The 13,017-nt window shown below is 33.6% G+C and overlaps 1 protein-coding gene across 5 annotated transcripts in view; it reads right to left on the bottom strand.

The window, feature by feature from the left end:
* Nucleotides 1-13,017, bottom strand: part of MTRR (5-methyltetrahydrofolate-homocysteine methyltransferase reductase) — a 51,160-nt gene that overhangs the window by 15,110 nt on the left and 23,033 nt on the right. For all 5 annotated transcript variants that reach the window (XM_074207258.1, XM_074207262.1, XM_074207260.1 and 2 more), the window contains 5 exons: nucleotides 11,831-11,919; nucleotides 9,701-9,881; nucleotides 6,192-6,234; nucleotides 4,435-4,621; nucleotides 1,949-2,067 (listed from right to left, as the gene is read on the bottom strand). In XM_074207258.1, coding sequence (XP_074063359.1) covers nucleotides 1,949-2,067; nucleotides 4,435-4,621; nucleotides 6,192-6,234; nucleotides 9,701-9,881; nucleotides 11,831-11,919 — 619 coding nt within the window. The remainder of the gene's footprint in view (nucleotides 1-1,948; nucleotides 2,068-4,434; nucleotides 4,622-6,191; nucleotides 6,235-9,700; nucleotides 9,882-11,830; nucleotides 11,920-13,017) is intronic.

Genomic DNA, 13,017 nt, shown 5'->3' with positions numbered 1-13,017 from the left:
TCTCAAGAGATGCATGAAAAGGTTAATGAAAAGGGGAAAATAACAAGTATTAGTCAAGAACATTAGATTGTATATAACCCTACAATGGAAGATAACACTTCTAACTCTTTTTTATTTCTCTTAGGAGTTAAAAGGTTGAATATAGTTGAATATATTGTACTTAGAAGATATGGGTATGATTGGTCCTTGTCCTTGTTTAGCAAAGAAGACCAAAATGACATCACTATGTTTGAGACAAATTAGTGTCCAACTATGGCTAATCAGATAATACAAGCTCAGAATGCTCTATCACAGGACGGGCACAGGTAGTCCAGGTGAACACTTGGGGTTTTTACTCTAAACTTATGTATCTCATGTTTCCTCTGAGCAGCATTTTCTCTCATGAGGGCATCCTATGCTGGGCAGTTCTCTCTCAGTGTCTCCCATGCCTTATAATCAATGCTCAAGTTCTTAAGAGAGACATTCAGAGTATCCCAGGACTTGGAGGTTCTATACATAATTAAATCAGAAGTAACTTTACTGTTCCAGATAACTCAGAGGCTTGTATTACAATAAGGCATAAGGTGGGAAGGTTCCTGAGAAGGGTTGGACATAAAGAGATTGGAAATAATTTTGCTACAATCCATAGTTAATAATGCTTTTAGTACCATGGTTGGGTTGCTAAAGGGACAGAGGGGGAAAGTATACCTCATACTTTGATTGGGGAGGGTTACAGGGCTCTGGTTGGAGCACTACAGAAGGAGTGCTTTGGACTGGACATGAAAATTTCATGAGAGATTTTACTTCGCTTGACACTGGTTGCAATAGGAGGGAGTTGGTGGGGGGTGGGAGGTATAAACGACTCATGAAATGATTTGGCTGATGAGGATTGTGAGCCCATGAAGGGTGCTAGAAAAGGGGGTAAGGTATAAAGTGATTATAATTTGATATTTGACTATGAGGAAATGCTGCTTATTGATTAATTAAGCAATCAACCAATAGACCTTTGAGAATAGTATTTCTATCAACACAGATAAAAGAAGTATAATTTGACAAAGGAGTTGTAAGTAAAAGACTGGGTTAAAACAATAAAAATATAAAAAGGACTCTACTAGGAGAAGGCTAGGCATTAGTGTATAATTAACACCAGGAAAAGAGGCACAAAGACTTATTATAGTTGAGGAAAAGAAGGAAGGATGTGAACACAGAGTAAATCTACTCAACAGATTTGGACCAGAGAAGGAATAATATACAGTCTGAATTGGGTTTAAAAATTTATCTTATTGGGGCAGCTAGGTGGAGCACTGGATAGAACACAGGCCCTGGAGTCAGGAGGACCTGAGTTCAAATCCACCCTCAGACACTTTCCTAATTTCCTAGCTCTTTGGGCCTTGGGCAAGTCACTTAACCCCATTATTGCCTTGCAAAAACTTAAAATTATCCTATCTTACATGAAAAAGAGAAAGAAAAGGGAAGAAAAGACTGATAAAAGGGAAGGCAAAGATAAAAGTAAAAGTAAAGTTAAAGTTAAAATTTAAAAGAAAAGTTAAAGGGAAAGAAAGGGGAAAGGGAGCAATACATTGGTAAGGAAGAATAAGCGGAAAGTATAAATGGGAAAGATAGTATGGAGGGAAATAAAGAATTAGTAATCTTAACTGTAATGTGAATGAGATGAACTATCCCATAAAACAGAAATAGATAGCAGAATGGAATAAAAACCAGAATTCTAAATATGCTGTTACAAGAAACACATTTGAAAGCAGAGATACACACAGAGCAAAGGTAAAGGCTGAAGCAAAATATATTATGCTTCAGTGGAAGTAAAAAATCAGAATTAGGGATACAGATCTCACACAAAGCAAAAGCAAAAATCGATTTCATTAAAAGGAATAAAATGAGAAGACATTAGTTTTCCCCAATCAATCAAAAATATGGTAGTTGTTTGAATATCAAATAAAGCAAAACTTACCTATGTTGTAGGAAACCAATAAAAGGTGCAATGCCAGTTCCTGGACCAATCATTATAATGGGTACTGAAGGATCATTGGGTAAACGAAAAGAGTTTATGGTATGAGGAAAAATCGAAATCTGAAAAATCAATAAATATAATTATAAGATTGAAAGAACACTTTTGGGGGAAAGGGAGGAACACCAAAACAATAACAGGTGACGAAATCTGAAAGTACAATTTTCCCCTCAAATAACTCTGAATTAAAAAATAGTATAAATCTCAGTGAAACATGAACAATTCATCACAATAAAAAAGACATATAAAAATGAAGCAGTAAAGCTTTTCTATTTTTCTTTCTAAATCCCAACTGTGTTTTTAAAATGAGAATAAGCAACATTTAAGTAAAGAAAGGTACTGTGGACAAAAGATTCATCAAATTTTTCTTATTACAAGCTAGAGTATAAAAATGTATTTGAGTAAGATACCCAAAGTCACAGTAGAAAGGAAAAAAAAACAAATATATTGAGCATATGTGTGTTATATTGTAGACTGATCATTAGAAGCTTCACCTAAAACTATGTGAAGGTGTCTTAGCTTTGTCCTTTAATCCAAAGAAAATAATTTGTTAAATTCATTAGCAGAGTACATTTCATTAACAACGCAAAATCGACAATCAAATCCAAGTATTGATTGCTTTTTTAAAAATTTATTTATTTTCATGCATATATACATACATATTTCCAAGTCACAAAATTTCCCTCCACCTTTCTTTCCTACTCGCCGCCCCCCTCAGCAGGAAACAGTAAGGTTAGCATTTTACATACATTATTTTGCTAAGCATGCTTACAAATTAGCAATTTTTGGTATGAGGAATTAGGATTAAGGGAAAGAGATGCATAAAGGATAATTTTTATAATGTGTTCATCAGATTTGGAAGGGCTGGTTTTTTTCCTGCATGTTTTGTTTTGTTTTTCTTCTTCTGGTTGGGGAGCATCAAAAAAAATTGCAGCTAACTAAACAATAATTTTAATACATATCAAGGTCAATTATCTTGACCATTATTTTATGTAAAATTTCTAAACACTAAAATGATACTTGATTTATATTGCAGAAAGGAACTGGAATTGGTGGTAATATCTGTAAAATTTTTGTTCTGAAAAATATCTACAATATCTTTCCTTTTCTTCTCTGTAATATGGGGACAGCCTAATAAAATAGCATGTTTTTTTATACCCCCCCCCCCAAGATCATTATGCTTGTTAGAATGCTATGCCTGACTCTGCAATTCCTCTTAACTTTCTATACTTGTTAGAACAGTTATCAGGAATCTACTTAAAGCTTTCAGGGTCATTTCAACAGTAATTTCTTTTGGTAAAGAAGGCACAAATTTTCAGATTGCTATCATTTCACATCAGCTTAATAGGCTTGGAAGCCTAATGGGTATACATAGAACAATTTCTCTGAGAATAAAAATACAATACTCCCTAATAAAGGAAGTATGTCCAGAAAATAGAAAGATGAAGGTGAAAGGCATTACATAGTAGCTGTCACCCCAAGGGTTCTCACATCTACACAAGAGGTCTTTTAATTCTCTCCAGCAGCTAAAATAGTCATGAGATAAAACTAGAAATCACATCTCATAAGGACAAGAAATATACTGAGAACTTTGTGATAAGTTTGAGAAAAATTCCTTATATTTCAATGATCAAAAGCCCACTATAGAAAATGTACTCAAGATTTTTCCAAGGGTCACAGGACCCAAGTATAAAGAATCACAAAGACTAAGGAGTAGGCATAAACGTAATTTGTGGATTAATGAAATGAGCCAATATTCTGTGTTTTTTGATTCTTTAAATCAAAAGTATAACAGAAAAAGGACAGAAGGGGAAAGGAATAGTAAAAAGTCTAATATCTGTGTTAGGACACTAGCAGTCTCTAGTATTTATATAAGAATATCTTAAAGTTTAGCTTAAGTTATATTACAAACTTAAAGCTGGGTGTATTAGGGATAAGGGGGAAGGAAAGGTAGATGAGTGGTGGAGGGAAAAAAGATAAAAGTCTTTAGTCATTTTGTTGTAGTAAGTAGTCTGCTCATCCTGAAATAATTTCTGATAGAAAAAAAATCAGTCTTTCTAAGACTATAAAGAACAGATAAAAGCAGAAAAACCAATCATACAATATAAATTTTTTTTTCAGGGAGAAAAGTAAGACTCAGAGAACATGTACAAAATATGATTATAATGTTCTCCAGCATTTAGAATAGTTGGCATTCAAATTAATGCATATTTTTTATTTCAAAATTTGATAATGATAAAGAAGATACATTTCAAATATGTGCATATCTATACACATATTTTCATTATCAAGATATTAAATTAAAAGTATACATTTTTATGTGTTCATTCAGAACCTGAAGACAAGAAGATAGAATAAAAAAGGAATATTTTCTCCTGGCTAGGAATAATTCTTTTAAGAGTAACAAAATCTTAGAGTATTTTAAATACCTTTGGAAACTTAGCTTCAAAATCATTTCCTTGTGACATATTCCCTTTTCCCTGAAGTACTGAGTCAACCATTACGGCCAGCCAGCCTGTACATATTCCTTTTCTCAAAGTCACAGGTTCCACACTGGATAGAAACTCTACTATGTTAAAGGCAAAATGAAGTTTCCCTGGGTGAAATAAACAGGAGCTGTAAGGATACAGATATCAGAAAGCCATTAATGGAACTACTATATAGAAAACAAGATAATATCATTTTGGAGTAATTTATGCTTATGGGATCAAATCTGATTCTTTGAATGAAAAGATATACTGCTTTTCTAGACTAGATTTTAACCCCATAACATTAAGAAAGATTTCCGATTATCTCACCTTTATGATGTTTATGAAGATTGGCTTGCAAAATTATTTTGACTACTATACATTTTCAAATGAACTACAAAGGACCTATGAAGACATTATCTGAACCCAGAGAAAGAACTGAAATATCTATCTATATAGATATTTAGATATAGACACACACACACACACACACACACACACACACAAAAACCATATATATATATGTAGACACATACACACATTTTTGTCTAATGGTAGCCAACCGTAGGATGGAGAGGGTGGAGAAAGAAGGAAGGAAAAAATCCAGAAAAAAACAAAGTTACAAGATAACTTTATTATATAATTAAAAAGAATAGGGAAGTAAGTTGTACATAATAGACTTACAGTTTCTTGTGTAATCACCTTTTTTTTCTATTCTGTTCTGGAAATGCTGGTCTAATTCTTAAGTTCAGAATAAAATAACTATATTTTTTAAAAAGAAACATGAAAAATGACTCAGAATTTACTAGGACTGTTTTGAATAGGTGAATTTTATGAGTTCTTGTAAAATAATGAACTCTTCCAATTTACTGAGACTACTGATATTTAGAAAACAAACAAAAATTTAAAGTCAAAACATTTAAAATGGAAAGACCAGGGGGTGGCTAGGTGGCACAGTGGATAGAGCATGAGCCCTGGTGTCAGGAGTACCGGAGTTCAAATCTGGCCTCAGACACTTAATAATTACCTAGCTGTGTGGCCTTGGGTAAGCCATTTAATCCCATTGCCTTGCAAAAAAGCAAAAAATAAAATAAAATATAAAAAAATAAAATGGAAAGACCAGAAAAAGCTTAAGTTTCTCTTCTATATTTAAATAAGATGAAATGGTCCCTTTAGATAAAACCAAAATAACCATGTATTTTCTATATTCTTCTTCCTCTTCATCTCCAACAATGTAACTGTCTTTTCAAGCTTCTTGGGGCATTTTAGAAGTCAAAGAAGTTAACAGGTAAGGAAAAAAGTTTCAGTTAAATGGTTCCTATTGTTTATCTATTCCTTAAAATAGTAGAAGTAGAGAGCAAATAAAAGGGTATCAGGTTGTACAGTATGGACTTGATGTTATTAATGGGGACCTCCTCTTTGATATTTGAAACAAGGCTGTAGGTCCCTTTAGAAGAAATAAAGAATATCTTTCTTTTTATTTGTAGTATACAGAGTCTCAAGTATAGTCTCTTATATGGAGTAAGCATTTTATGAAATGTATTTTAATTTAAATATTTTTCTTTTTTTTTTTCGGAGGGGTGGTTTGCAAGACAATGGGGGTTAAGTGATTTGCCCAAGATCACACAGTTAAGTAAAGATACCTTTTATCCATACAACATATGAAGGCTATCATAAACTCTTTGGAAGAATAATGTTACCTTATATAAGTACAGTACCTTGCACAAGAATATGGTCTGGCTCGAAGCTTGGGAAGATGTTCTTTAAAAAAAAAAATGACAAATAAATTTTTTCAAATCTAAAAAGATACAGTGAACTTATTCACATTAATATTTCCTATAATAGAAGATGGTAAGTGTCATGGTAGGCATTTAAGAAATTTGTTGATTGACTGATCTCATTCTATAAAGCTCTTGTCTAAGTCATCAAGAAATTACACTAAACCTTCTATCCATGCCAGTGAAACAATATATTCTTCTAGGCTTGCAAAAACCATAACTGGGTGGTTCTCTTTTTATTTAATGACAGTGGTAAGGATACGTTCCAAAGATGGTTAGTTCTAATAAGGGTAAGATATTGCTCCTCTGGGTCTTTTGATAGGTACTAATTTGGTTCCCTAGGGTCAAGTTAATCTCCAGAGCAGTGGAGTCAAAGTAAAATAGAAATAGGGGCACTAAATCATAAATAAGGATTCGTATGAGCTTCCTATCGACATTTGTATTCTATTTTATTTTCATTTTTTTGTAAAGGTTTCCCAATCACATTATAATTTGGTTTCCAAAGCACTCAGAAGTAAAGGGAGAGGGCTTGACATCTCTGCTACAGGATCTCTTTTAACATGAGGTAGATACATTGTACTTTGGGTATGACAGTCATATCCTGCTGTCCTACATGATGCTGTTTATAACACTTGAGAAGACTCATCAAAAATTGGATATAACTGTACTCTAATTTTTTTTTTTAGGTTTTTATAAGGCAAACGGGGTTAAGTAGCTTGCCCAAGGCAATTTTGCTCAAGGTAGGTGTCAGCTTTGTGTGATGTCACCTTAAGCATAACTATGTAAAAAATATCTGAGGGAAAGACAAATGTTTACACATTATTAAAAATATATTGGGATAACTTTGGTTAACTACTTAATGCCTGAACTTGCCAAGGATGTGTACTACATGTGATAACCTCCAAAGTTAACAAGGCCCCTTTCCACCCTATAAACTGTGATATGCAAAAAACCTAAATAAATAAAGCATGATGAAGATAATGTCATGGATAAAATGCAGAAGCTGATCTATCCCCCCCGCTTTCCTCTTCACCTCCTCCATATAAAACCTAAGCAAAACTAAGTCAGTTGGGATGTACATATATGCATCACAATGTTTCAAATATGAAATTTTATATTTCTGGGCAGCTGTCAGGCCTAAGAAAGGTGACCATGATGGAACTGGACTGGCATGTATCAGGAGGTCAAGAGCAGCAACATTTTAGTGACCCTGACTAATTGGAGAAATTATTCCTCTGTAGGAATCGCTGCAAAAAGTGAATCAACAAAATTTATGTACTTGTATTAGTTTCAGGTTGAGAACAATGTTTCACTATAGTACCAAGAAAATTAAAACTGATCCTATATAATCTTCTTATTGATCCTATTACAGAGAATTGCATTTGTCCTGTAATTGCCCAAGTCATAGCTTTAAGTCACAGAACTTAGTTCAGAATTCAGCTAATGTTAGAAATACAGTTCTCTTTCTTATTGTTCAAATTCTTGCCTCAAGGAATTCTGCTAACTTTCAGGGATGTGTCTTGTCAAATGACAATTAGGCCTATTATCTTTACACCATCAAACTATCCTTCAAGCATGTCTGCTTTGCTATCCAGAGAAACCTGGGCCACTATATTGCAGGTAGACTCAAACAATGAACACTCTTAGTCACAGGAGGCAAGGAGGGGAGTTGTCACACTAGCCCCTATTTCCAACTTCCAAACAATCGTGCTTCAACAATGAAATCAATCATGTTGCCCTCAACCCCATGGTGTTACCTAACCTATTCTGTTCTTTGTCTTATATTCCCAAAATCCATTGTAGGGAGTGGGGGGGAGTTGTTCTTTTACTTAGGGCCTTTGGCTAGAAACTGAAGCAGCCACTGACTCATCTTATCCTCAGAATTTGCAACCTATGAATAAAACGTCATCTTGTACAAAGAAATGTGTCTCAGTTTACTCTTGTTAAATTTCACCCACAAAAGTACAATTAATCAATCAACAAATATTTATTAAATGTCTATTATGGACCATGCACTTTGCTAAATAGTGAATATACAAATACAAAAATCAATTTCTATTCTTAAGGAGTTTACATTCTATCAGTAGAGATAACTTTACACACACACACACACACACACATGCATACATAAATAAATATATTTTATATGGTAGTTGAATAGAAAGTAGTTAGAAGTGAACACTAGAAGTTGAGGAGATAAGGAAAGTTTTCATGAAGAAGATGCTATTTGAATTTCATATTGCAAGAGGTAAGGGGTATGGGGCTGTAAATCAAAGATGAGAGAGATAGGTATTCCAGACATGAGAAATGGATGGTCTAAATGTGTAAAGATGGAAGATGGAGAGCCATAAAGAAAAAAAGATCAATTTGGTTGGACTAAAGAATATGGGAAGAGGAATAATGGGTAAGGAGAGATAAGTCAGGGTCCAGGTTGGCTTGAAAAGACAAATAAGAGTTTAAGTTTCTTCCTAAAAGCAATAGAGAATCATTGGATTATACTGAGCAGAATGATGACATGGTCAGATTAAGAAAAATCACTTTAGTAGCTGAGAGGATAGATTGGAGAGAAGAACCTGAGGCAAGAAAATCAATTCATGTGTTATTGCAATAGTTCAGGAAAGAGATAATGAAGACTTGAAGGTGGTGGTTGAGAAGAGAGAAGAGGTTGCTAGAGTGGTGAAACCTATTTTTCTTTAAACAATAAATTTATGGAATTTTAACTCCCTGAAAACAAATATTTGGTTGTCTGTATACTTAATCTCACAGAGCACCTAGCACAGTGCTAGATATATACCAAATTCTTGATAAATCAAGTCTAATTTGGGGTATTTTTGGAAAAGACTACTTATTCAAATGTTTGTGAAGAATTGATTAACAAAGAGGACTGTAAAAAAAAAGTGTAAAATAGAAAGGTTAAGGAATATTTTACAATTCTCATCAAAAATCTCATAAAAAATTGAGGCTTTTTATGAAAGAAAAGTGGCTACAATGTTTTAGGGGAAAAAAAAATCTGTTTTTAGGAAGAAACTCTTATTTGTCTTTTCAAGGCAGCCCCAACTTATCACTCATTATCCAGTACTCCTCTTTCCATATTCTTTAATCTAATCAAATTGATCTCTTTTTCCTTACGGCTCTCCATCTTCCATCTTTACACATTTATCCATTTCTCATGCCTGGAATATACATCTCCCTCACTTTTTTTCCCTTCTCCTATGGTCTTTTACTTTTAGAAGACTATTTTTCCCTAGAGCATTGATCATTTTGAGATTAAACTACAAGCATCTTTTCTTGATGACTAATTTCTAACATTTTTCAACTATGGCCCTTGAAATTTTTAAGGACTAAGAAGTAACTGAACAGTAATTTTCCCTTTCTTTAAAAAGAACCTATCTATATAGTATGTAAAATTTTAGAAACCTAAACCAATTAAATCAAAAGTGATTACTTACCTAGTAGCAGACTAAGAGGTGGCCTGCAAGTTGGAAAAGCATGGAGTAAGTCTAACAAGCCGACATAAGAGTCTCGTATGAAATGATTATAGTCAGAGGCACCTTGTTTGCTGCAAAGTTCTTGTAACCTTCGCTTTTCAGTACTATCACTGGTATATTCTATAAGGGCTCGCAAAAATGCCTGTGGTAAGGAAAAAAAAGAGAGAGATTTTAATGAAGGTGTCCTCTGTGGCTTAGATTGTCATGGTAGCTCATTCATTATTTATCTGGAAATGTGCCCAATTATCTAAAAATGAGCTGGTTAGCCAGCAAGAATGCCCAAAGGAAAATATGACTCATTGTCTGCTAGGAAAACTCAGTTTTTATCTTCTAATTTTTGGCCATAGCCCGAAGTAACCTGTGAGGTTAAAAAATCTGAGTGCAAAACACAATGCAAGTTGTCCATCAAGTTAAATATAATTCGAAGGCCCAGTGGTAAGAGCTGAATTAAATCTTTATTATTAAAAATTCAAGCTTTAGAACATACATGATATCTGTATTTGAGTTAATCTAACGTTTATTTTATGTCTCTACATCCCAGTTACTCTCAGAGTAAACTATAACTAGCTCTCTAATGTAAAGAACAGGAAAAACCATAAGTGTCCAAGGAGAGCATGGGGCTTCTTACGCAGATTCAAATTCAAGTTCAAACCCCTGCAATTTGCATTAAAAGTTCATTTTTACTGCCAATTCCATTCTTAAGCATTTTAACTAAGGATAAGGAACTTCCCTCCTTTCTCTTCCTGAAATATTTTATTTGGCTTCAAATTTTAATTTACTTGTGGATGAAAGAAGGAAGACTGTTATCTGTATTTGAAGCTTTCATTTAAAGCCTATCATCAGGCTTCACAAAGTATACTGAGCTAGGAAATAGGTACACTGAAGACCAACAAATGACAGAGCAGTTTGAGTCTGGCAATATAGGTCATAAATGGAGTACAGGTTTTTGGTATAAAAAGTTTACTCATGACCTTTGCAAACCAATGCATAAATAAAATGAGATTTTTTTTTTTAGATTTTTGCAAGGCAAACGGAGTTAAGTGGCTTGCCCAAGGCCACACAGCTAGATAATTATTAAGTGTCTGAGGCCAGATTTGAACTCAGGTACTCCTGCCTCCAGGGCCAGTGCTCTGTCCACTGCGCCACCTAGCCGCCCCAAGAAAATGAGATTTTACTAAGAAAAAATAATCACTGAACATTTGCCCCATGTTCCCTCAAATGGGAGAAATGGTTTTAGTATAGCAGGAAGTGTTATAACTGAACTATATTAGTAAATATAATTAAAATATTTTCTACACAGTAAACTTTCTGGTTTGACTCTTGTTACATCTGATGATGACTCTCCTGAAAACATGGTCATCTGGCTCAGCAAGTGAACAAGATGGAAAGGACAAAAAGAACTATTAGTATTTCTGTGATCATAATATGACTTATTTAATCTTGCTATTGAGAGATATCTGACAAAATATAGTTTGGTGTGTTATAGCAATATAGTCACTGAAGATGGGAGCAAGAAAAATCAATTAGAAGTAATCTCAGTAAGACGTTGTATAATACTGACATCTAGTGGATCTTTCCTTTTTAAAAAATACTACATACTTTCTGCTCAAAAAATTTCAAATTTTGCTAAAGAAATGATTTATCAACATGCTTTGAATTGGCATTTTATCTAAATGTTTAACAATAACTATTGGTAATGATTTTTTGAAAAGTTGGTAAAGGGGCAGCTAGGTGGCACAGTGTATAGAGCACTGGCCCTGGAGACCTGAGTACCTGAGTACCTGAGTTCAAATTCAGCCTCAGACACTTAATAATTACCTAGCTGTGTGGCCCTGTGCAAGTCACTTAAACCTAAAAAAAGAAAAGAAAAAAAAAGAAAAGTTGGCAAAAAAAGGGAAATCTCATGGAATCTTAGAAATTCCAAATAATTTGAAAAATTGCTTTCATTTACTGGGTAAATATAATAAATATTTAAACTACAGTAAGTCATTGCCAAGAACCAATTATGTTGCTCAAACATTTTCTATTGAGTGCCAAGGGGTATATAATTAATTTAGATACTAAAGTACAAAGACAGAAGGAAGAAAATACCTTTTTAGGAATTGCTCTTATTTCAAGACACCATGTAAGAAGGAACTGAAGAGAAACTCTTTCAGGAATGTGTGGTGGTATGGCTGCTCCTTTAAGAAGAATGGAAGGAGGAATTCCACAGGCAATGGTGACATAACATAAAAAAAGAGGGAAATGAATATTTTAATTTCCAAATATATAAATGAATACTATATTACTGTTATATTAAGAGTAAGGATATAAAATTATTTAGTTAGAAAATACTCCCAAAATTAATAAAATGGAGACAAAGCTCATTTAAAAAAATGATAAATAGAAAAATATTGTTTATTTAGCCAGAAAATACTGAAAAAACTCACTTAGTCCTCTTAAAACAAATACTTGTATACATAAACATATATATGTATACATATATAATTGCAAAAAAAATTTTTACGGCAGTTTCTCAAAAGTTTACCAAATATAATTTTACATTTAACATTCTAATAGAAAATTTTGCAATTCTGTTAAAAGACAGACTATTTCATTTCATTAAGCTATAATCCTCTCAGATGATAATATGGGGGGTGGGGGGAAGCACAAAAATATGGGGGGGTGGGGGGAAGCACTTTAGCCCAAATCTGCCAATAAGGGGAGAAAAATACAGAAAATAACATGGAGGGTGGCTAGGTGGCACAGTGGATAGAGCACTGGCCTTGGAGTAAGGAGTACCTGGGTTCAAATCTGACCTCAGACACTTAATAATTACCTAGCCGTGTGGCCTGGGCAAGCCACTTAGCCCCATTGCCTCGAAAAATCTAAATAAATAAATAAATAAATAACACGGACACTCTAAAATAGTAATTTTTATCTTCTTTTAACTTTTTATGTGATTCAAGCAAATAAATTTGGATTGAGTGCCACTATGTATAATGGACCATACTCTTTCAACAATAATCTTTCAAACTACCAACCAAAAACCAGAATTGCAGTATTTCATTTCTTCCTTCTCCTCTGCCCCAATATTCCCATAGAAATGCTGACAAAGTTACAAATCACAAAACAGGTAGCAAAGAAAGAAGTGAATGCTTGAATCAGACCAGATAATTGATTCCTTTTTCTAACCAAGACATAGTCATCTATATATGTATGGAAACTAACAACCTGCCATCTTTTAGTATGATAGTATACCACTACTTTAAAGTACAAAGCCATCTTAATAAAATGAT

Source organism: Macrotis lagotis, chromosome X, assembly GCF_037893015.1.
Source record: "Macrotis lagotis isolate mMagLag1 chromosome X, bilby.v1.9.chrom.fasta, whole genome shotgun sequence".
NCBI classification, from domain to species: Eukaryota; Metazoa; Chordata; class Mammalia; order Peramelemorphia; family Peramelidae; genus Macrotis; species Macrotis lagotis.
Note: the sequence above shows the minus strand (reverse complement) of the source record. Positions and strands in the feature narration are given on the sequence as shown.